This window comes from Echinops telfairi, unplaced genomic scaffold (genome assembly GCF_000313985.2).
Source record: "Echinops telfairi isolate 266 unplaced genomic scaffold, ASM31398v2 ScPeMD7_18;HRSCAF=68, whole genome shotgun sequence".
Classification (NCBI taxonomy): Eukaryota; Metazoa; Chordata; class Mammalia; order Afrosoricida; family Tenrecidae; genus Echinops; species Echinops telfairi.
The window spans coordinates 4,536,154-4,553,276 of record NW_022103915.1 but is presented as its reverse complement, the minus strand read 5'-3'; the positions used below and the strand labels follow the sequence as shown (position 1 = coordinate 4,553,276).

Sequence of the window (17,123 nt, the reverse complement as noted above, 5' to 3'; positions counted from 1 at the left end):
GGCGGGCGGGCGGCCACCGGCGGGCGGGGGCGGCAGTGACGACGCTGCAAAATGTCTTTTAAGTGTGAAGTTGTAATATTGATTTTCCTGCCGAGAGTCGTGCCGGACAAAATGAGGATATAAGTTTGAGCACTCGGGTTGTCAGGGGGTCGCCGCTGATGGACAAGCCCACGCTGGGGAGATGTGGGGGGGGGGAGCGTGTTCCTTTGTAAAAGGAAAGAAAAGAAAAAACATTAGATGGACTTGGGGACAATTAGCTTGGTCAGCTGGTCTGCCGGTGTGCTCCCCGCCCCACCCCCACGAGCCCGGGGTCGGTTGGATGGACGTACTGTTTGCTCTGGAGGCTCCCCTGGATTGGGGCGGGGTGCAGGGTGTTGTTTGTGAAAAGTGGCTATTCTTTGGGACAGCAAGGCTGACCCTGCTGATGTGCGGTTCACGGACTGGAGGATGGACAGCCGAAAATCCCGCAGCTTCCTGGAGCCCTCTCCCCGAAACCGCTGGGTCGCACCACAATCCTGTTCGCTCCTGTTTTATAACCTGGGATTCTCGATCCCATTTGCTAGGTAACAACGCTCCAACCATCCGAAGGGAAACAGCACCATTCCCCAAAGAGATACAATGCCGTGCAGGACTTTCTCCCGTAGGGACGATCCGATCTTGCAAGCCTGACCCTCTGGTTCCCAATCGCGTGTCTCTGGGCTGGGCTTCTGGTCAAGGGCTTGCCCATCTCGAGAGTGGTCTTGTCCAAGTTGGAGACGGCGTCAGACCGTGCAGCAGCCATGTCTGTGCTCCGGAGCGGTTGATGGGCAGGGCCAGCGGACCAGGGACAGGACAGGGCTTTACTCTAACACGGGAATGGGTACAGGGTTGGAGTCAGAGCTCCACTTCTGGGCGCTCAGGGGCTGGCCATGCAGCCGCAAGCCCCTTTTCTTCCTTGCCTGTTTAGATCCAGCCCGGTGGGCGCTCAGAGTGGCCACTAGAGCATTTGAGGACTCCGAGGTGGGGTGGCACGCTGACCTTGCGGCCTTGGCGAGGGCAGTGGCCCCTGGCTGGGGACAGCCATTACGGACAATAACAAAAAATAAATGAAGAACTTGCAATGGGGCTTGGGGTAGGGGTGGGTTGCAAGCCCCAACTCAACACAGACCGCAGTTTTGACAATGCACCCAAAATAACGCATATACAGGGAAGGGGAGAAAGAGAGGGTGGGGACAATCTGTGCTCATCTCCCTGGCTTCCGGTAGGGAGTTCTGACTGTCCAGTTAAGCCCACCTCCCACTGGTCTTTGGCCTGTAGGTTTAACGATGATGAGATCAGGACAGATGAGGGGGAAACAGCCCTCCCTGGGGACAGCCGCCCTGCCTCACACCGTGGAGTGACCGATGCCAGCTGGCTATCCTTTCTGGGGGAGCTGCTGGCTGTAGACACACAGACACTCTTGCATGTTGTCATTGGGTTGTGGGGTGCAGAGAAAGACACCACGGTGTCACCTGTAGTCACCCTGAGTGTGGCTTTCTTGGTCACCTGCCAGCACAGTTTGTGCCCAAGATGAGGCCTGGAGGTCTGGTGTGCCCCCCTCCCAGCCCCGTGCTCCCCCAAACCTTCTCCTGCTAACGACCTGGGGATCTGCTGCCCTCCCCCAACGGGGAGCTGTTCTCAGAGGGTCTTCCGGGATGGGCCGTGGTGCGCGTGGGCTTCGTTCTGGGGACACGGGAAGGCAGGAAGGCTGCATGCCGTGGCCGCGAGGGACACGAGCAGGGGCCTGGGTGTCGTTTCCACCGGCAAAGTGACACCAGATGGAGGTTTGATTAATGGTGCCACCTTCACGGGGAAGTCGGTGTCGGCCGCGGCTCAACGCACGCGAGGCTTTTGTGTGTAGTTGCTGAAATTCGAGAAATTCATTCTTCAGGCCTTTTCTCCACCCGCCCCCCCCCCCCCCCCCCCCCCACACACACACACCCAGAGGCAGCCGATCATTCGCTGGGGTGTCGAAGGAAGCCGCCGGAGTAATTTCTCCACCGCGAAATCACAGACCCCACACAATTAAGCCACCTTGAGTAAAATCATCATCATCATCATCGTCACCATGATGTTTTACATAACTTTTTTATGAGGCGGGAGCACGCGCGGGCGCAAGCACACACACACTCACTCACACACACAGACACACACACATGCATGAACACGCACACAGGCGCCCATGCCGCCCCTTCCCCTTCCCCTTCCGCGGCACCTAGGAAACACCAATGTGTTTGGGAACCGATCGATCGAATGGGCTCTTCCCACAAAGAACGGAAAATGACTGGAGAAAGTTGCATGCCAATGTCATGATGACTCTCGGCTCTCTCTGAAATGGGTGCTCCTCGCAGCCTTAGAAAAAAGCCAGGGGAACAAGCTGATGTCTCAACCACTCCCCTGGGGACAGGCTGAGAGCACGCTGCTGCTCCGGCCCTGGCTGCCTGGCTGTGGGCCCCAGAGGGCCCGGCTTTGCCGGAGCCGGCTTGTAGCTCAGTATCATGAGCACGGGCACCTCTGTCTCTCTTCCTCTCTCCCCTTCTGCTCAGCCTCTTTAAACAGCCCAGCGTTGAATAAAACGAACATCCCCACTTGGGCCACAAAGGAGGCTTGAAGATGCGAGGCGTCTGCAGTGGGTGTGTAGAAGGATTTCTGTAGTGGTTTACAGAAATAATAATCATAACAATACAACTGATGGAGTCGCTGTTTTATTTCTTCAAACAGGGCCTTGGCTTCTCAGTGACCTCGTGGTCTTGGGCAGGCCCTTGGAGGACACCTGACCTGTGTTTCTTATTCATTTGTGTGTCCTCCCCCCCTCTCCCCCCCTAACCTGGAATTTTATGAGACAAGGAGTCCTGGGCTGGGGCCTTGGGGTTGTTGGGGGAAGTGGGGGGGAGGGGTACATGTGGATGAAGTTTGTCCAGCAAGTTAGGGTGTGCTTCTGGGAGCAGTTTTCAGTGGGCGGAAATACCCTAAGGGCAGGCTGGATTTTACAGGACAAGTCTGTGTGTATGGTGGAGGTTGTGGTGATGGGTGTCAATCAGTCTCTTATCACGTTCTCCACATGGAAATTACATGCACGAGGGTCTTCCCGTCTCCCAAAGCCTTCCCAGGAGCAGGCCAGGCCTGGACATCAGCCCTCCTTGGTTATCGGCGGAGTAGAGAGGTCGCTGGCACCCTCTGCCTTTGGCCCAGACGCCCGGCCTCCGGAGCATTTTGTGTTCACGGCTGCGCTGACCTTGGCGTGAGCAGGCAGGACCACTGGGCGGTGGCCTCGTGTCTGTCTGGTCCCTCTAGCGGCTCTGTGCACAGTAGGGAATTGGTGGCCTTTCAGAAGATCTCAGGGAGACGGAGAGGCAGGTGGTCAAGGAGGGACAGGTTCCCCAGCTGGCCAAGGGTAGCTGTGGACTTTGACAGCTCGTGGACTGGCTGGGACCCGGCCTCGGGGTTCCCTGGCCTGGGAAGAGTCCTGGCCCTGTGGTTGGGCTGGGGGCTGCCAGACACCTCTGATGGCCATCACGTTCGCTGTCCCCTTCTACTCTGACTCTGGTCTCCCTCTCCGCTGCCGGGCATTTCATGACTCCGTCGGCTTGGAGATCTTCATTCAATCCCTGTCTCACCTCCACTGTCATCTCGTCACAGGTTTGATCTTCACCAAGGATTGATGCGGCCCCCACCCCCACCCCCACCCCTGGTGATTTCCCTGCTGTAAGTTGTGATCTGGGGCAAGGCTCTGTGGAGTGCAGCTGGTCTGACAGTTTGGGGCAGAGGATCCTGCCGGGAGGGAGCGAGGGAGAGTGGGTGACTTGGGGCTTGAGTGCCAACCTTCGTAGGAAGCAGGTGCCAGGCCCCTGTTTGGAGCAGCGCTGCGGCGGGCGTGCGGGTGCCTGCGGAATATTCCTTGTAAATGGAGCACACCAGGATGGTGTCTGGGACAGCCCGCCATGCCCCCCCCCTGCCCCCCCCTGCCCCCTCATGGAAACACTACGTCTGCCATGCTTCTCCCTGATGGTGGCTGGCCCACGGAGCCCAGGGGTGGCACAGGGCTGGTGCCGAGGGCAGGGGGCTCTGTGGACAGCAGGCAGCTGCCCCTTGCTGCAGTCCCCAAAGGGCAGTGGTTAGGATGACCCCAGGAGTCACTGGTCAGGTAAGGCCAGGCCCAACCCTCCCAGCTGGCCAGGGGTTTGTGGCCCAGCCATTCTGCTCCCCTGCCCCTAGTTCCTGCACTCCTGGCCAAGCTGAAGCGTGCAGCTGTTTGCCTTGGGATAAAGTACTTCCTCCTCCTCACACCTCCGGCCGTCCAGCGTGATTTGAGAACCCCGCTTTCACTGCACCCCAGTGCATTTACTCGCTGGGGGAGAGGCCCGGCCTCATCAATACAATGTGCTTGGGCTGTAGAAGGAAATTTAACCCTGTGTGTGTATGCCTGCGTGTGCCCGTGAGCACCGGCTTGCCCTACACTTTCTGGTCACCGTTCTGGAACTCACCAGGCCCTCCGAGAGGGGCTGCACCCCCAAGCTCTTTGTTTATACCCCCCCAGTCCCCCAGAAGGAGTCGGTCGCTTCTGTCAGGGCATGTCGCGGCCCCTTTCCACCAGCCTGGAGAGCAGCCTGCCCTTGGGGCCGCTAGTCTCGAAAGCAAAATTACACCCCCTGCTATGGGCCGTTCAGCTTCCCCTTGAGTTGCCCCGTGAGGTGTCCTGGGTGGGGGTGGCGGTGGGGGTGGGCTGTAGGGCTTGGGGATTTGAAAGGCTGCTGTCGTATTTTGTGTTTTGTTGTTGTTATTTTGTGCTTTTCTCTCTTCCTGGTGTTTCCTCGCTGTCTCTGAGGGTGGTTCGAACAGCACTTTGTGGTCCAGGCTGGGCCCCTACCCCTCTTCCCCACCTTGGCTGCGAGGAACCCCGAGGCACCAGCACCTACCAAAAGCCAGCCAGGATGCTTCTGGCGGCCTCTTCCCACCCGGCCCTTCCCAAGGCTGGCCCATGATTTCTTCCATGATCGATGCAGTTGTAGGGAGGGCCATACACACACATAGGCAGGCACACACATATGTACACATATGCGCACACATGCACTCACACACGCTCCGTCCACGCCTAGCCCAGCATCCGCCTGCCAGCGGAAATGAAACCACAGCCCTCTTTGAGGTGTCTGCTTGCCCCCCGCTCCCCTCCCTCGGCCTTCGGGGGTCCTGACAGCTGTGCTGTTGTTTGCAAATCGTGGTGGGTGTCCGAGCCAGCACGGCTGCTGTTAGGGACACACATCAGGAGCCAGCACCATGGACTCCCACCTGTCCCAGGTCCCCGCCTTTTTTAGATGGTTCCTGTCGGTGGGATGGGACAAGGTCCCCCCTTCGGGTCTGACTGCCTGACTGCCTTCACTCCGCGGCTTGTTTGGAAGATTCTCCAGCTTCGGCTGTCGGCTGTCGCATTCCTCAGACATTCTTTCTCTCTGGGGCCCAGTAGAGCCAGCCGCAGGCCATGGGGCTGCCGAGGTCCGAGGTCCGTGGCTCTGTCCAGCTGGGGAAGCACCCTCGGAGCTTTGCAGGGCTCAGCTGTCCTTGGGTGTGCCAGGAGAGGGACAGTGTGGGGGCCCAGGGTGGCCGTTCCTGGGAGCTAGAGGATGCAGCGGCAGGAAGGGGCACCGTTAGCCTGAGCAGTGTCTGGAGACACATTCGTGGGGGTTCCGGGTCATCTTCCTCTGCTCTCCTCCAGGGGTTTGATCTTCTTCGCTGCAAGGGGAAGGGACTTGGGCTTTTTAGTTTTTTCTTTTGGTTTCTTTTCCTTCCTCAGTTGCAGCCTGAGCTGGGTCTGGGAGGGGAGGTGGGATGCAGAACAGCACCCTGGAGCCCGCGGTGACCCCGAGACTGCGCCCAGGAGCCCCACAGGGCCCTGCTGCCCCAGCCCGCTGGTGCGTGCGTGGGGCGCTGCCTCTGTGGACTGAGTGGCTGTGGGTACTTTCAAAGTCAACGAGTGTGGTGCGCAGTTGCGCTGCAGGAGGAAGGTGAAAAAAAAACAACCAGGGGACTGTCCACAAAAGGGCAGAATACCAGATGTTACCAAAAAAGAAAAATAATGTCTGGGGGTGGGGGTGGGGGGAGCCCTGGTACAGAGTTCTTGGCAAAGCTAAAGGGGGAGGAGGCGAGGAAGATGGCTTGGGCACCGGCATGTCATTGCTGAACGTCTGTGCCGTGTTTGAATCAGAAAATGGATTTGGAATGATATAGCTGCAAACCCGGGGGCAGAGATGCGGCGTGGGGGTGGTGGGGTGGGTGGGGAGGTCCGGTGTTCCTGCCGGCTGGCTGTCACTCCCACCCAGGAGATCCAGGGATGGATGGGGTGGGCGGGCAGGACTGAGAAGTTAGCTCATTAAATTGCAAAAGTGAATACAAAATCAGTTCCGCGGCCCCTCCACCTCCATCCTCAAGCTGATGATGAGACCCAAGCCGGCCCCCTACCTGCAGACTGCCACCTCGTGTCGTCACCGGACGCGCTTGCTGGCAGCACCCTGAGGCCCTTCAGAGGGCTCCCGCTATGGGCCACTCCACACTCCTGACCGCACACCTTGCTGTGGCACCACGTGAACCCCCAATGTCATTCTGGCCCCCTCTCTCACCGATCCAGCATTACGATTATTTTATTTTATTTTATGTTTCAGTTCATTTCCTTTGTGCCTTTTCCCCCCCTGAAACCAAACAATATTTTGACATCCTCCTCCCGTTTATTAGAGCCCGTTTTCTCGAAACGGCGCACAATACGTCCTTCTATTTGTAAAGCACTGTTTTCACAGCCCTCTCCTTTGGCTCTGAAATTATGTCTCTGTAATTGGTAATTAAAGGTGCGAGCTTTTCAATATACACAGTATTGCTCAATGTTGGATGGCGGAAGGGGAAAGAGGCTCGGAATAATTGCCTTTTACGTCCTGACAGACCGATCCCAGAAACCCCGGTTTTCCCCTCAGAACCGCCGTGCAGGGTGAGGGGTGGAAGACGACATTTTTCTTCCCGGTGTCAAGCCTTTTTTCATAAAATAAGCAGGTGAATTAATTGTGTCACACTGTCTTTGGGACTCCTTCGGAAGTCGGCTCCGATTCCCCTTTGTGGGGTACTGACGGTTTAGTGAGGGCCGTGTTGTCTCTTTGTGGGTGCTTCCTGTGGGGGGCTCCGCAGACACAGGTTTGGGATTTCCTGGACGTCGCTCCGGGTCCGCCTGTGTCATGGTTTTGGACTCCAGGGCTCCCTCAGCTTTTGGGGGAAGCGGAGTAGCCCCATCGCCTGGGGTCATTCCACCGGCCTCAGGGTACCTCCAGGTCCCCCCGCTGGCCCAGGCGTCTGCCCGCAAGGCACATGCCACACGCCACGTGCCCTGGATTCCATTTTACACGTGAGCTTGCCCGCCAGGGCCACGCCGGAGCCGAGGGTGGAAGATGCCACGGCATATTTTCCTCAGATTATCTGTTCCTGGGCTCCAGCCCGTCAGTGACTGCTTTCCCTTGAATGTGTTTCTTCCTCTTCCGTGGCTTCCAGACCCCTCTGGAAAACACCCCACAGCGGAAAACCTACCTGCTTCCCGGGGAGCAGACCCTTTCCCACACCCCCCAGTTCCCCTCTCCGCATCCCCCACCCCGCCCCACCACTCCTCCGGCCCAGACACCAGGGTCTCCTCTCTTGACAGATTCCAGCCCCTTGTCACTCAGACCCCGGGGCAGGCTGCCCACGGATTGTTTATGACACTTGGGCTGCAGAACCTGCCAGGTGTCCTGGGAGGGTGGTGGTGGTGGGGTGTCCGCTTGGGGCGGCATTTATTCCTTTCAACAATATTTGGGTCCTCCCCCCCCCCTCCTCCCTCCAAGAACACAACACAACACAACACAACAAAACGAAAGACAAGAGATAAAAGGAAAGGGACGCAATCCCTCAGCGGTTGGAGAAGCAGCACCACGTCCTCTGCCCCCTGAAAGCGTGGTGCATGTCGTTATCAAGGAAGGATGGCTTTCGGAGTCTGAAAGATTCCCTTTTCTTCTGGCTCGTTTGTTTTCTGGCGTGAAAATAACACCAGCAGACAAAGCAAGACAGAGGGAAGCTCACGTGTGCCGGGAGGTCAACAAAGCAAGGCCTGGCTGCCCCCGGACTGGTGTGTCTGGCAGGCCAGCGTCCCTCCCTACGTGGTCACCCCTGCCCCTCTCCATGTCTGTGAGTGGACACACTCTCACTTGTTGCTCTCTGGACACATGGGCCTCTTCCTCCCATCCGGAGGGCCACCGACGCCCATGCCCTTCTGGGGTTCTGTGCCTGGGTTTGGGCACTGTCTGGGCGCAGGTAGGGGATGCAAGGAGGGGAGTAGGAATGGGCAGCCCATGAATGAAAGGTGGGGGAGAGCTGTGGAGGCCCCCCCCCCCTTATCGGAGGGGCTCAGCTCCTGCTGGCAGTGCCTGTGGTGTGTGGGGGGTGGGGTGGGGGCGAATCTAAAACCTACTGTAGTGTGATCCTGTTGTTCATTAGGGGTTCTTTCTAGTGTCCCGGACGGCCAGCTCTGGCTCTTTGGCAAAACCAGGGTGTGCTCTGTGTTTGTCTGCTGTGTTGGGAGGGGGCAGGACAGATCAACCAGGAGACCTTCCGTCGGCCAGTGAGCTCCTGCAACGGTTTCTGGAATTGTGCACAACCCGGGAGCCTCTTTCTGCCCTTGTGTCCGTGGAGACGGAACTTGGGGCTGTAGGAGGGCCGGGGAGGCTGGGGTGAGCTGGAGTCCGGCTTTGGAGGTCAGGTGTTCTGATTGCCTAAGCCCACCCTGTCTTCTCTGCCCCTCCCTCTTTCTGTCTCCAGCAGAAGCTGACCATGTGGGGACCACCTTTCTCGAGGAAGACGGAGGTCTGGAGATAGAGGAGCCGCCTGGCCTGGGGCTGATCGTGGGGGGGCCCGACCCCGACCTGCTCACGTGTGGACAGTGTCAGATGAACTTCCCCCTGGGGGACATCCTGGTTTTTATCGAGCACAAGAGGAAGCAGTGCGCGGGCCTGGGTGTCTGCTATGGCAAGGGCCTGGACAAAGGCAGTCCGCCGCCCGCCCCGCGCTCCGAGCTCAGGAAAGTGTCCGAGCCGGTGGAGATCGGGATCCAGGTTACACCCGACGAAGACGACCACCTGCTCTCGCCTACCAAGGGCATCTGCCCCAAACAGGAGACCATTGCAGGTACGCACTACCGCCGCCGCCTGGCCCGGCCCTGGCCGCTGCCGCTGCTCATGCCACTCTCCCCGCTTGCCCCCTGACTTGGGGCTGGTGCTGGCCGGGATCTCTGGGCCACAGGCTGGGGCTGACTCTTTCTGGGGGGGATACCCAGGATGGGAGGGGATGGGCCCGGGGACTCAGGGTTGCTCGGCCAGCAAGGTGGCTCTGCTTTTGGTGAGGGGCCTCTGGCTTTGGGCCCTATCCCCGGGGGGTGGCCAGGCGCACAAGGAGACCTGTGGAAGTTGGCTGGGCTGCTGGTGGCCGCCATGTCCTGGCCTTGGAGTAAGGCCGTCTTGGGTTCAAATCGGTGTTTCTGACACCTGGGTCTCCCCCTCCATGAAACCGGAGGGAACAGACTCCCACCCAGGTGGGGCTGCTGGGAGAGTGTGTTGAGCCCTTGCGGCCTCAGTCTCCCAGCTGTCAGCACAGGGACAGGCCCTGGACCCCAGGCCCCTACTGATGTTGCCTGAATAGGACGTGCTGGGATGCTGCCTGCATGGGGAGGCTGGACTTGCCCTATCCACAGGCCTGCTTGTCTGACCACCCAGACAGCTGGTGCCCACCTCCTGCAGAATAAGGGTAGGGGCCCCTCTGCCGTGGGAATGGCCTTGTCTCCTTGGGGTGTGTCACTCACACCCCCTTCCCGGAGCTCATGGCCCACCCCGGGGGCAGCTTTGGCTTCTGGTTTACCCGGCAGCTTTGGCGGGCTTCGAGCCCTGCTGATGGACCGCTTCCTGGGCCTGAGCCTCCGCTTCTCTTTGCATCAGCCGGTTGGGAGGGGGTGAGGTCGGGAGCAGATGCAGTGAGCAGGACTTGGAGAAGGTGGCCCTTGTCTCTGGGGTCCCCTCTGCCACAGCCCGCTGGTGGCCAGCTGGGAGGCCGGGTGCCTGAGCCCCCTCGTGTTTGGTTCTGGGGGCTGATGAAGGTGCTGGAGGGGGCAGAGGCCTGGGGTGTGGTGGGGCTTAGGAACTGCATCACCAGGTGATGGCCAGCAGGGGTGGGGTGGTGGTGGTCCCTGTCTGCCCCCACCCCCACCCCCAGTCAGCCGGCTCCGTCCCGTCTGCCTCGCTTTGCCCACATGTACAATGGGGAGGGTGGTGGCTCGCAGAGTCCCATCAGGGCCATGGCCAGGACAGCCTGGTGGGAGACGCAGGAAGCCAGAGCAGCTGGTGGGTCTGGCCAGGTGGATCCCAGAGCATGAGGTTGGTCATTGGCCTTCCAGGGTGCAGGGCCAGCAGACAAGATCTTGGTCTCTCTGCAGACCCTGGTAACGAGGACCCGTACTGGCTGGTGAGGCAGGTGCTGGGCCCTCTGGTCTGTGAGCAGCCTTCCCCTCCTCCCAACCTCTTGTCACATGCCCCAGGGAGAGGGGTCTCCGGTGGGCAGCTCTAACCCTTTTCTGGTAGAGGGACCCGCAGCGTAGGAGAGTCGGCCCAAAGGACGTCCAAGTGTGCCCAGGAAGGGCCCACTGCTTTGCCAGGCACATCCCAATGCCCAGCTCCCAGGAAGGCGATTTTCTTTCTTGGGGCCACAAAGTCTAACCTTGCGCAGAGCCAGGTTCCTCTCTGCGGTCCCCAGATCTCCCTAATTTTCGGGGTGCCCATGCCTCGGCGGGATTGCTGTGTGATGTGTGATGTGTGACAAGCAGAGAGACAGAGAGGGGCCTGGGCATTCAGGTGTGTGGATTGACCCACTCCAGGCGAATTGGGAAGAGCAGCTCTTCCGAGTCTAGAGAGATGTTTGTTCACAGCATTTAGAATGTTGTTTTGATCCAAGGCCCCCCTGCAGTGGCCAGTGTGTTGTGACAGCCGTCCTCCGGTTTCAGCAGCCCCGTCCTCGGCTCCCGTTCTCCCTCCCCCAATACTTGGGCTCAACTTTGTGCATTTTATTCCAATCCTTTTTTATTTAATAAAAAGGGAAAGATGAGAGAAGGGGAACTTCAGTGGCTCAAATGTAGAAAGTAATTTAATAGGGTGGGAGCATTAATTATTTTAGCGTAATTGAATTCGGAGGACTGCAGCCCCGGCGTTGTGTTGTAGGCTGAGCCCTGCTTATTATTTCTCTGTTTAGATGAACAGTAAAGGAAACACAGATAACTTGCCCGTTATTTATTGTTAAATAAATGTGTCAATTCATGTGTAAAGCAAGCTGCTCGAAGATAATTGAGTCTTTATATTTGAAGGAGGAGTTTAGGGATGGCAGCCGGCCTCTGATGTCTCTGCCGGAAGTCCAGGCGCCGGCGGCTGCTGCCTGTGGCCCTGGCACACCGGCCTCGAGGTCCCGATTCCTGGCTTTGGCTCCCAGGGATGCTCCAGTCTGTTCCCAGGACAGTGGCTGATCAGCTGGGGGCCATGGGTTCTTGGGGCCCTCGGCTGAGTGGAATGGAGCTTCCAGTGGTGGTGGTGAGGGTCTCCTCTTTCCCACTGTCCCCCGACCCGGCTGCTTTTAGGAGTCTGGAGGTGGTGGGTGGCTCCAGACTTGGACCCGCCGGGATTGTGTGTACGTCTGGGGATGTCTTCCGCCTCTGGGCAGCCCCAGGGGGGCACTGCTGGAATTTTCCAGGTGCCATCTCGGGGTGATCCTGCACGGTCACTCTAGGCTGGGGTGTAACAGGAGTGCAGAGGGAAGATGCATTTTCCATAGTTTGGGCTCCAGGAGAGGGAGCATTCATGTGTGGTGCGTGCATGCGTGTATGTGTGTGTGCGGTGCGTGCGTGGTGCGTGCATGCGTACCTGCTTGCCTTCGTTCATCCGTCCATCAAGCCATCTGTCCATCCATCCATCCTAAACCTCGCAAGCTGCTTTACCCTTGCCTCCAGGTATGCCCCCCCCCCCTTGAAGGAGGAGACAGGGTCTTCAGGTTAGGAAGGGAGCTTCAGGAGAATGGGGGCGGGAGTGCACACCTGAGGGTCCCATCTGCAGTGGACCTGCTGAGCCCTTGGCCCTTTGGATCCAAGTGGCCTGTATCGTCTCACCCGGTGTCCTCACCGGGGACTTCTTCCTACGCCCACCAGTTTGGGGTAGGCAGGGAAGCCACCCTCCCCCACCGAGGGAGGTCAGGGACCCAGGGCTTGTGAAGAGAATGCTCCACCCAAGTTATGTGGGTTGGGAGTCCTGAGGAGGGTGAGGGAGTGGGCGTCAGGTGGGGATGGGGCGGAGGGCCTGCATGGACAGAATGCAGCGGGAGACGGGTCCCTGACTGGCACCCTGGTTGTTCATCTGTGAATGTCCAGAGACAATCGCAGAGTTTGAACGCAGTGCCTGACTTAGGGTCTGAGGGCAGGCAGGACAAGCTGCCTCTCCTTTCCCTACAGCCCTTGCTCTCCTGGGTGCGGCTGCTGGCTTCAGGGGCAAGGGTTCGAGCCCATCAGCCACTCCTGGGGAGAGAGGTGAGCCTCCGTTCCGTGGAGAGATACAACCCAGAAGCCCGGTGGCTGTGAGCTGGCACAGGCTCGACGGTTGCGGGTGTAGAAGTCAAACCAGACGGACTCAGCCCTGTGGACTCTGCTATAACTCCCAATAACCCTACAGGAGCGGGCAGGACTGCCCCCGTGGGATTTCTGCGGCTGTACATCTTTGCCACATCTTTATCCTGTGTGCGGAGCGATTGATGGGTTTCAGGCCCCTGGCCCAACGCTTAACCCACAGTGCCACCAGGGCGCTTCAGCTGCATGGGTCTGCTCAAACGTGGGCACCACTACAGTTGGGGCAAAACTTCCATGAGGGTCTGGGGATTCTGGCATCTCAAACAACATCAGGGGGCAATTAATGCACATCCTCCTCCATCTTCCAGGGACATCCAGTGACACCTCCCCAAAGCCCTTCAGTGTGTGGGGGCGTGGCCAGAGTGGGAGGAGTCTGGTTTGTGCAGGTAGGGCAGGCTGGGGCGGGGCAGCTGCTTGTTCCCCCAAGCCCACTGTTCACCGAGATGTCTGGTCAAACATGCCTGAGAGATGGAAGTTTCTAGAAACCTAAGCTCAGCAGCTGGCACTTTCATGGTCATGTCCGGACCGTTGGTCTTCCTTAGCAATTCCCTCCACAGCCCTCCTTACTGTGCCCTCCAGGAGCTGTGGAAAGAAAGGCGGACAATCAGAGGTGATTCCTGGTTACCTGTGTGTCTCCTCCCAGAGCGAACGAGGGAGGGACTGCTGCCCGCCACTCCCTCTGTGACATCCCCACCCGAACTCTCCATCTTCACCTGCCACCCTGAATGTCAGGCATGGCTGGGGGACCAGGGTCCTTGAAGCAGGCAGGGCACAGGCAGAGGGGGTGGGGAGAAGCCACATGGGGGCCCTCCTGATCCCACCATGAAGCAAAAGGTATAGGAGGAAAGAGGGTGTCTGACCAGTGGAGGATTTAGACACCGCCCCGAGGATGCTCATTTTGGACTTTCACAAAAATAAGTAGAATAAATGTAAAACTATAAAACCACGGCTCTGCCTTTGCGGGGCCAGTGAGAGGAAATGACGTGGCCCTGCTGGAAGCTGGAGATAAAACCCCACTCGCAGGTGACTTCAAAAAAGCCTGCCTCTGACGTATTTGGAGTTGTTATTTTCCTTCCACATTAAGATTCGTTAAATCCATGTGTGTTGTGGCATGGATGATCTGTCTTATGATTAAGTCGCGGCAGTCCATTAGGAGGCTGTTGGTCGAGCCGGGTGGCCGAAGCTTAAGCGGAGGGTGTGGCCGAAGCTTAAGCGGAGGGGTGGCTCATCAGGGCTGGCGCAGGTGGGGAGAGGGCCCTGTGGCCGCAGTGCTGGGCTGCTCCCTCCTCCTGGGTTCATTCCTCAACCTTGAAGCAAATGTTTCCATCTCACTTTGAGGTGACACCAGCAGTCACACTCTGCACATCACTGTCTAAAACCCACCCTGGGACAGGACCTGGCTTCTGCTGCTGCCTCTGAGACCCGAGGGAGTGTGCCCGCTGGGTGGCACATGTGTGGAGTTGGCTCCGTGGCACTTGGGAGCCCCAGGATGGCACTGATGGTTAGCGTGCTGGCTGTTCCCTGAGAGACCGAAGGACTGTGTCCACCCACGGCGCCCTGTGGGAAAGGCCTGGCTATCACTTCCAGCAAAGAGAGCCATTGAAAGCCCATGGAGAACGCACATGGAGTCACCATGCAAGGCCACGAGCCTGGCATCTTAGTCTCATTTTAGAGTTGGGACTCTGAGCGGCTAAGGGACTGGCCTCTGGGTCTGTCTGGCTTCCTGATCCAGCTGTCCACAGACTAGCAGAGCTGTGGTCAGGCAGGCACAAACCCTAGGTCCCAAGAGGGGGTATGTGAAACCCGTCCTGGTGACAGCTGATTCAGCTGGGCATCTCCAGCTTGGGACCCCCCCTGTGTGCAGAGCCTTTGTGCACTGCCCCCTGCCCCTGGCAGAGGTCTGGTGGGACTGTGGCTGCATTCCAGTCCCCCCTCCCCCACCGCCCCATGCTAGGCAAGGCAGGAAGGCATGGGTCCCCTGGATGGTGCAGACACTCCACTGCTAGCTAACAGGTTGGCAGTTCAAGCCCACCCCAATGACAGGCCTGACGGTCTGCTTTGGAAAGGTCACAGTCCTGGAAGCCCCCCCTGGAAGTCTTCCTCCTCACACACGGGGTCTCTGGGAGGGGGGCTGGGCCCCAAGGAGACCTGTAACAATGCCTGGCCTCCTGGCTGCGGGTACTGGCCAGGGACAGCCACCGTGGGCTCTGGCCCCGCCCTCCCTTCTCTCATGTAGGGGGTTCTTGGCAGCGCAGCGTCGACTTCCGGCCACCCTACAGGACAGAGAGGAACTGCCCCTGGGGAGTTCAGCAGAGTTGTGGGCTTTACGGGAGCAGATGGCCATCTCTGTCCCACACTGAGCAGCTGCTGTGGGTGGGTTCGAACCCCCAATCTTTTGGTAGCAGCACAACATCTAAACCAGTGTACCACCAGGGCTCCCTTGACTCAGTCCAGCCCTTCCTTAGCGTGTGCCACGGCAGGCGTCTTTTGCCACTCCAGGCTGCCCTGCCATGTGAATTAAAGCAAGCCTCCTTGACTTTTGAAATGGGGTCCTTCCAGCCCTGCTGGCCCCCAAGAAGCTGACCCAACTGTAGGTGCATTGAAACGGTAGACTCAACACAGCAGGAGAGACCAGGCCTCGGCAGCCACAGGGGAGAGAGCTGAGCCTGAGTCCCAGTGTAAAATTCTGTTGAATCAAAGACTAACATACAAACAGAAACACACAGTTACTGGTCAGCCAGAGGGCCTTTTCTTTTCTTTTTTTTAAAGATCTAGAGTTTCTTTCAGTGATTGTGCTGTATTGGCGAAAGAGAGGCCACAAAGCCCCCAAGGTACAGCTCAATTATTAGTTATTAAGGGTTTTATTTGACAATAAATAGTTGGCAGTTGACTTAAGGTTTTTATTTTTTTTTTCTTTTATGAGGCATTTGATGGTTTTTTGTTGTTGCTGCTAATTCCCATGCCCGGGCAACTCGCAACCTCTGGCTCCCGGAGTCAGCTCCGAGTGGCTCTGGTGGCTTAGCTCTGGCAGGTCGCCTGTCACCCCTGCATCCTGGGGTCCATCAGCGGGCACAGGGGGACCAGTCGTGATTTTTCTTATTTGGGATTGGTAATTGAGCACGTGTTCCTCAGCGCCGGGTGTGGGCCAGTTGCAGCACTGGCAGTGGCAGGTGCTGGTGGACAGTGTTCTCCCGGCAACCTCAGGCCGTCGTCCCCTACGGAGCGGAAGCACAGAGATGGCCAACTACTAGCTCAAGGTCACACAGCAGTGGGGAGGTGCCACTGGGCGTAAGCCCCAGTGGTCCCTGTGCATCGAGTGCTGCTTTCATTTTACAGACCAGGAAGCTGAGGTTAGCGGCGGCTCCCATACTTGCCCCCAGTGACTTCCAGACCAGGGGCTTCACAGGGGTGTTGGGCTGGGTCATTGGCTCCCGATTGGGGCGTGGCTCTCTGGCTGCCTGGTGGTGCTGTGGACTAGGCCTTGGGCTGTTAACCGCGAGAAAGATGAGCCTGCTGGCTCCCTTAGCAATGGGTGTCTCGGTGACTTTCCCTAGGGGGGGCTAGGCGTTGCCATGAACTGGAGGCAGTGGGCTTTTGGTTTGGGGCCCAGGCCCCTTCTTGCTCCTGGGGGGGCTCCCTTCTCAGGGTGGGTCTGGGGGACTTGGGGTGTAGGTACACAGGACAGAAGAGCCAGGGAAGCTGTGCTTGTATGCAGCCAGGTCCTGAAGCTGGCTGGCCTGGCCCTGTGATTTCATCCAGGGAGATAGAGATAGGTAGGTGCCCCCCGCCCCCTGCCCAGGGCACTAGAGCTGGGAGGGGCCCCTGCCCAGGGATGACATGCTGTGTGGACTTGGGCAGAGGAACCCCCCTCTCTGGGCCTGAGCTGCAACTTGAGCAGGAAGCTGCATGAATGGTTTCCAACAGCTGCAAGATTTGGGGGTGGGGAAGGCTCTTGCAGGGTCTGTGGAGGGCTGGGGGCCCACTGCCTGCTCAGCGGCTGCCTTCCCACTTGGCAGCCCTGACACGCTCAATTCTTTCCACGCGGGTGTGCAGTGGAGAAAGTGCTCAGCTGCTAACTAAAAGGTCTGCCACTCCTTGGGGGTACACTGTGGCTTCTCCTTCCGTGGGGATCATAGGCGTGGGGACCCCCGGGGAGCACTTCTCCCCTGTCCGACAGGTTTGCTGCATCAATGGCCTCTATAGCGGGCTCGGGGCTCTAGGAAGAGTCTCCCTGCTGCAGACGGTCAATGTGCTCTCTCTGGGAGAGTGTGGCTGACCTCTGGTGAAGTCACCGCTGTGTCAGCTCAGGGCCCCTGGTTTCCGGGCCCTCCTCAGAGCCATGTGCCTAAGGATGCAGTTGTGATCTGGCTAGAGAGCCCTGCCCGCCCACAGTCGATGCCCC

At 58.6% G+C, this 17,123-nt stretch overlaps 1 protein-coding gene across 1 annotated transcript in view; it reads left to right on the top strand.

The window, feature by feature from the left end:
* Window positions 1–17,123, top strand: part of BCL11B (BAF chromatin remodeling complex subunit BCL11B) — a 132,609-nt gene that overhangs the window by 7,852 nt on the left and 107,634 nt on the right. Inside the window, exon 4 of the mRNA XM_045288063.1 lies at window positions 8,839–9,201. Within this exon, the coding sequence (XP_045143998.1) occupies window positions 8,839–9,201 (363 nt within the window). The remainder of the gene's footprint in view (window positions 1–8,838; window positions 9,202–17,123) is intronic.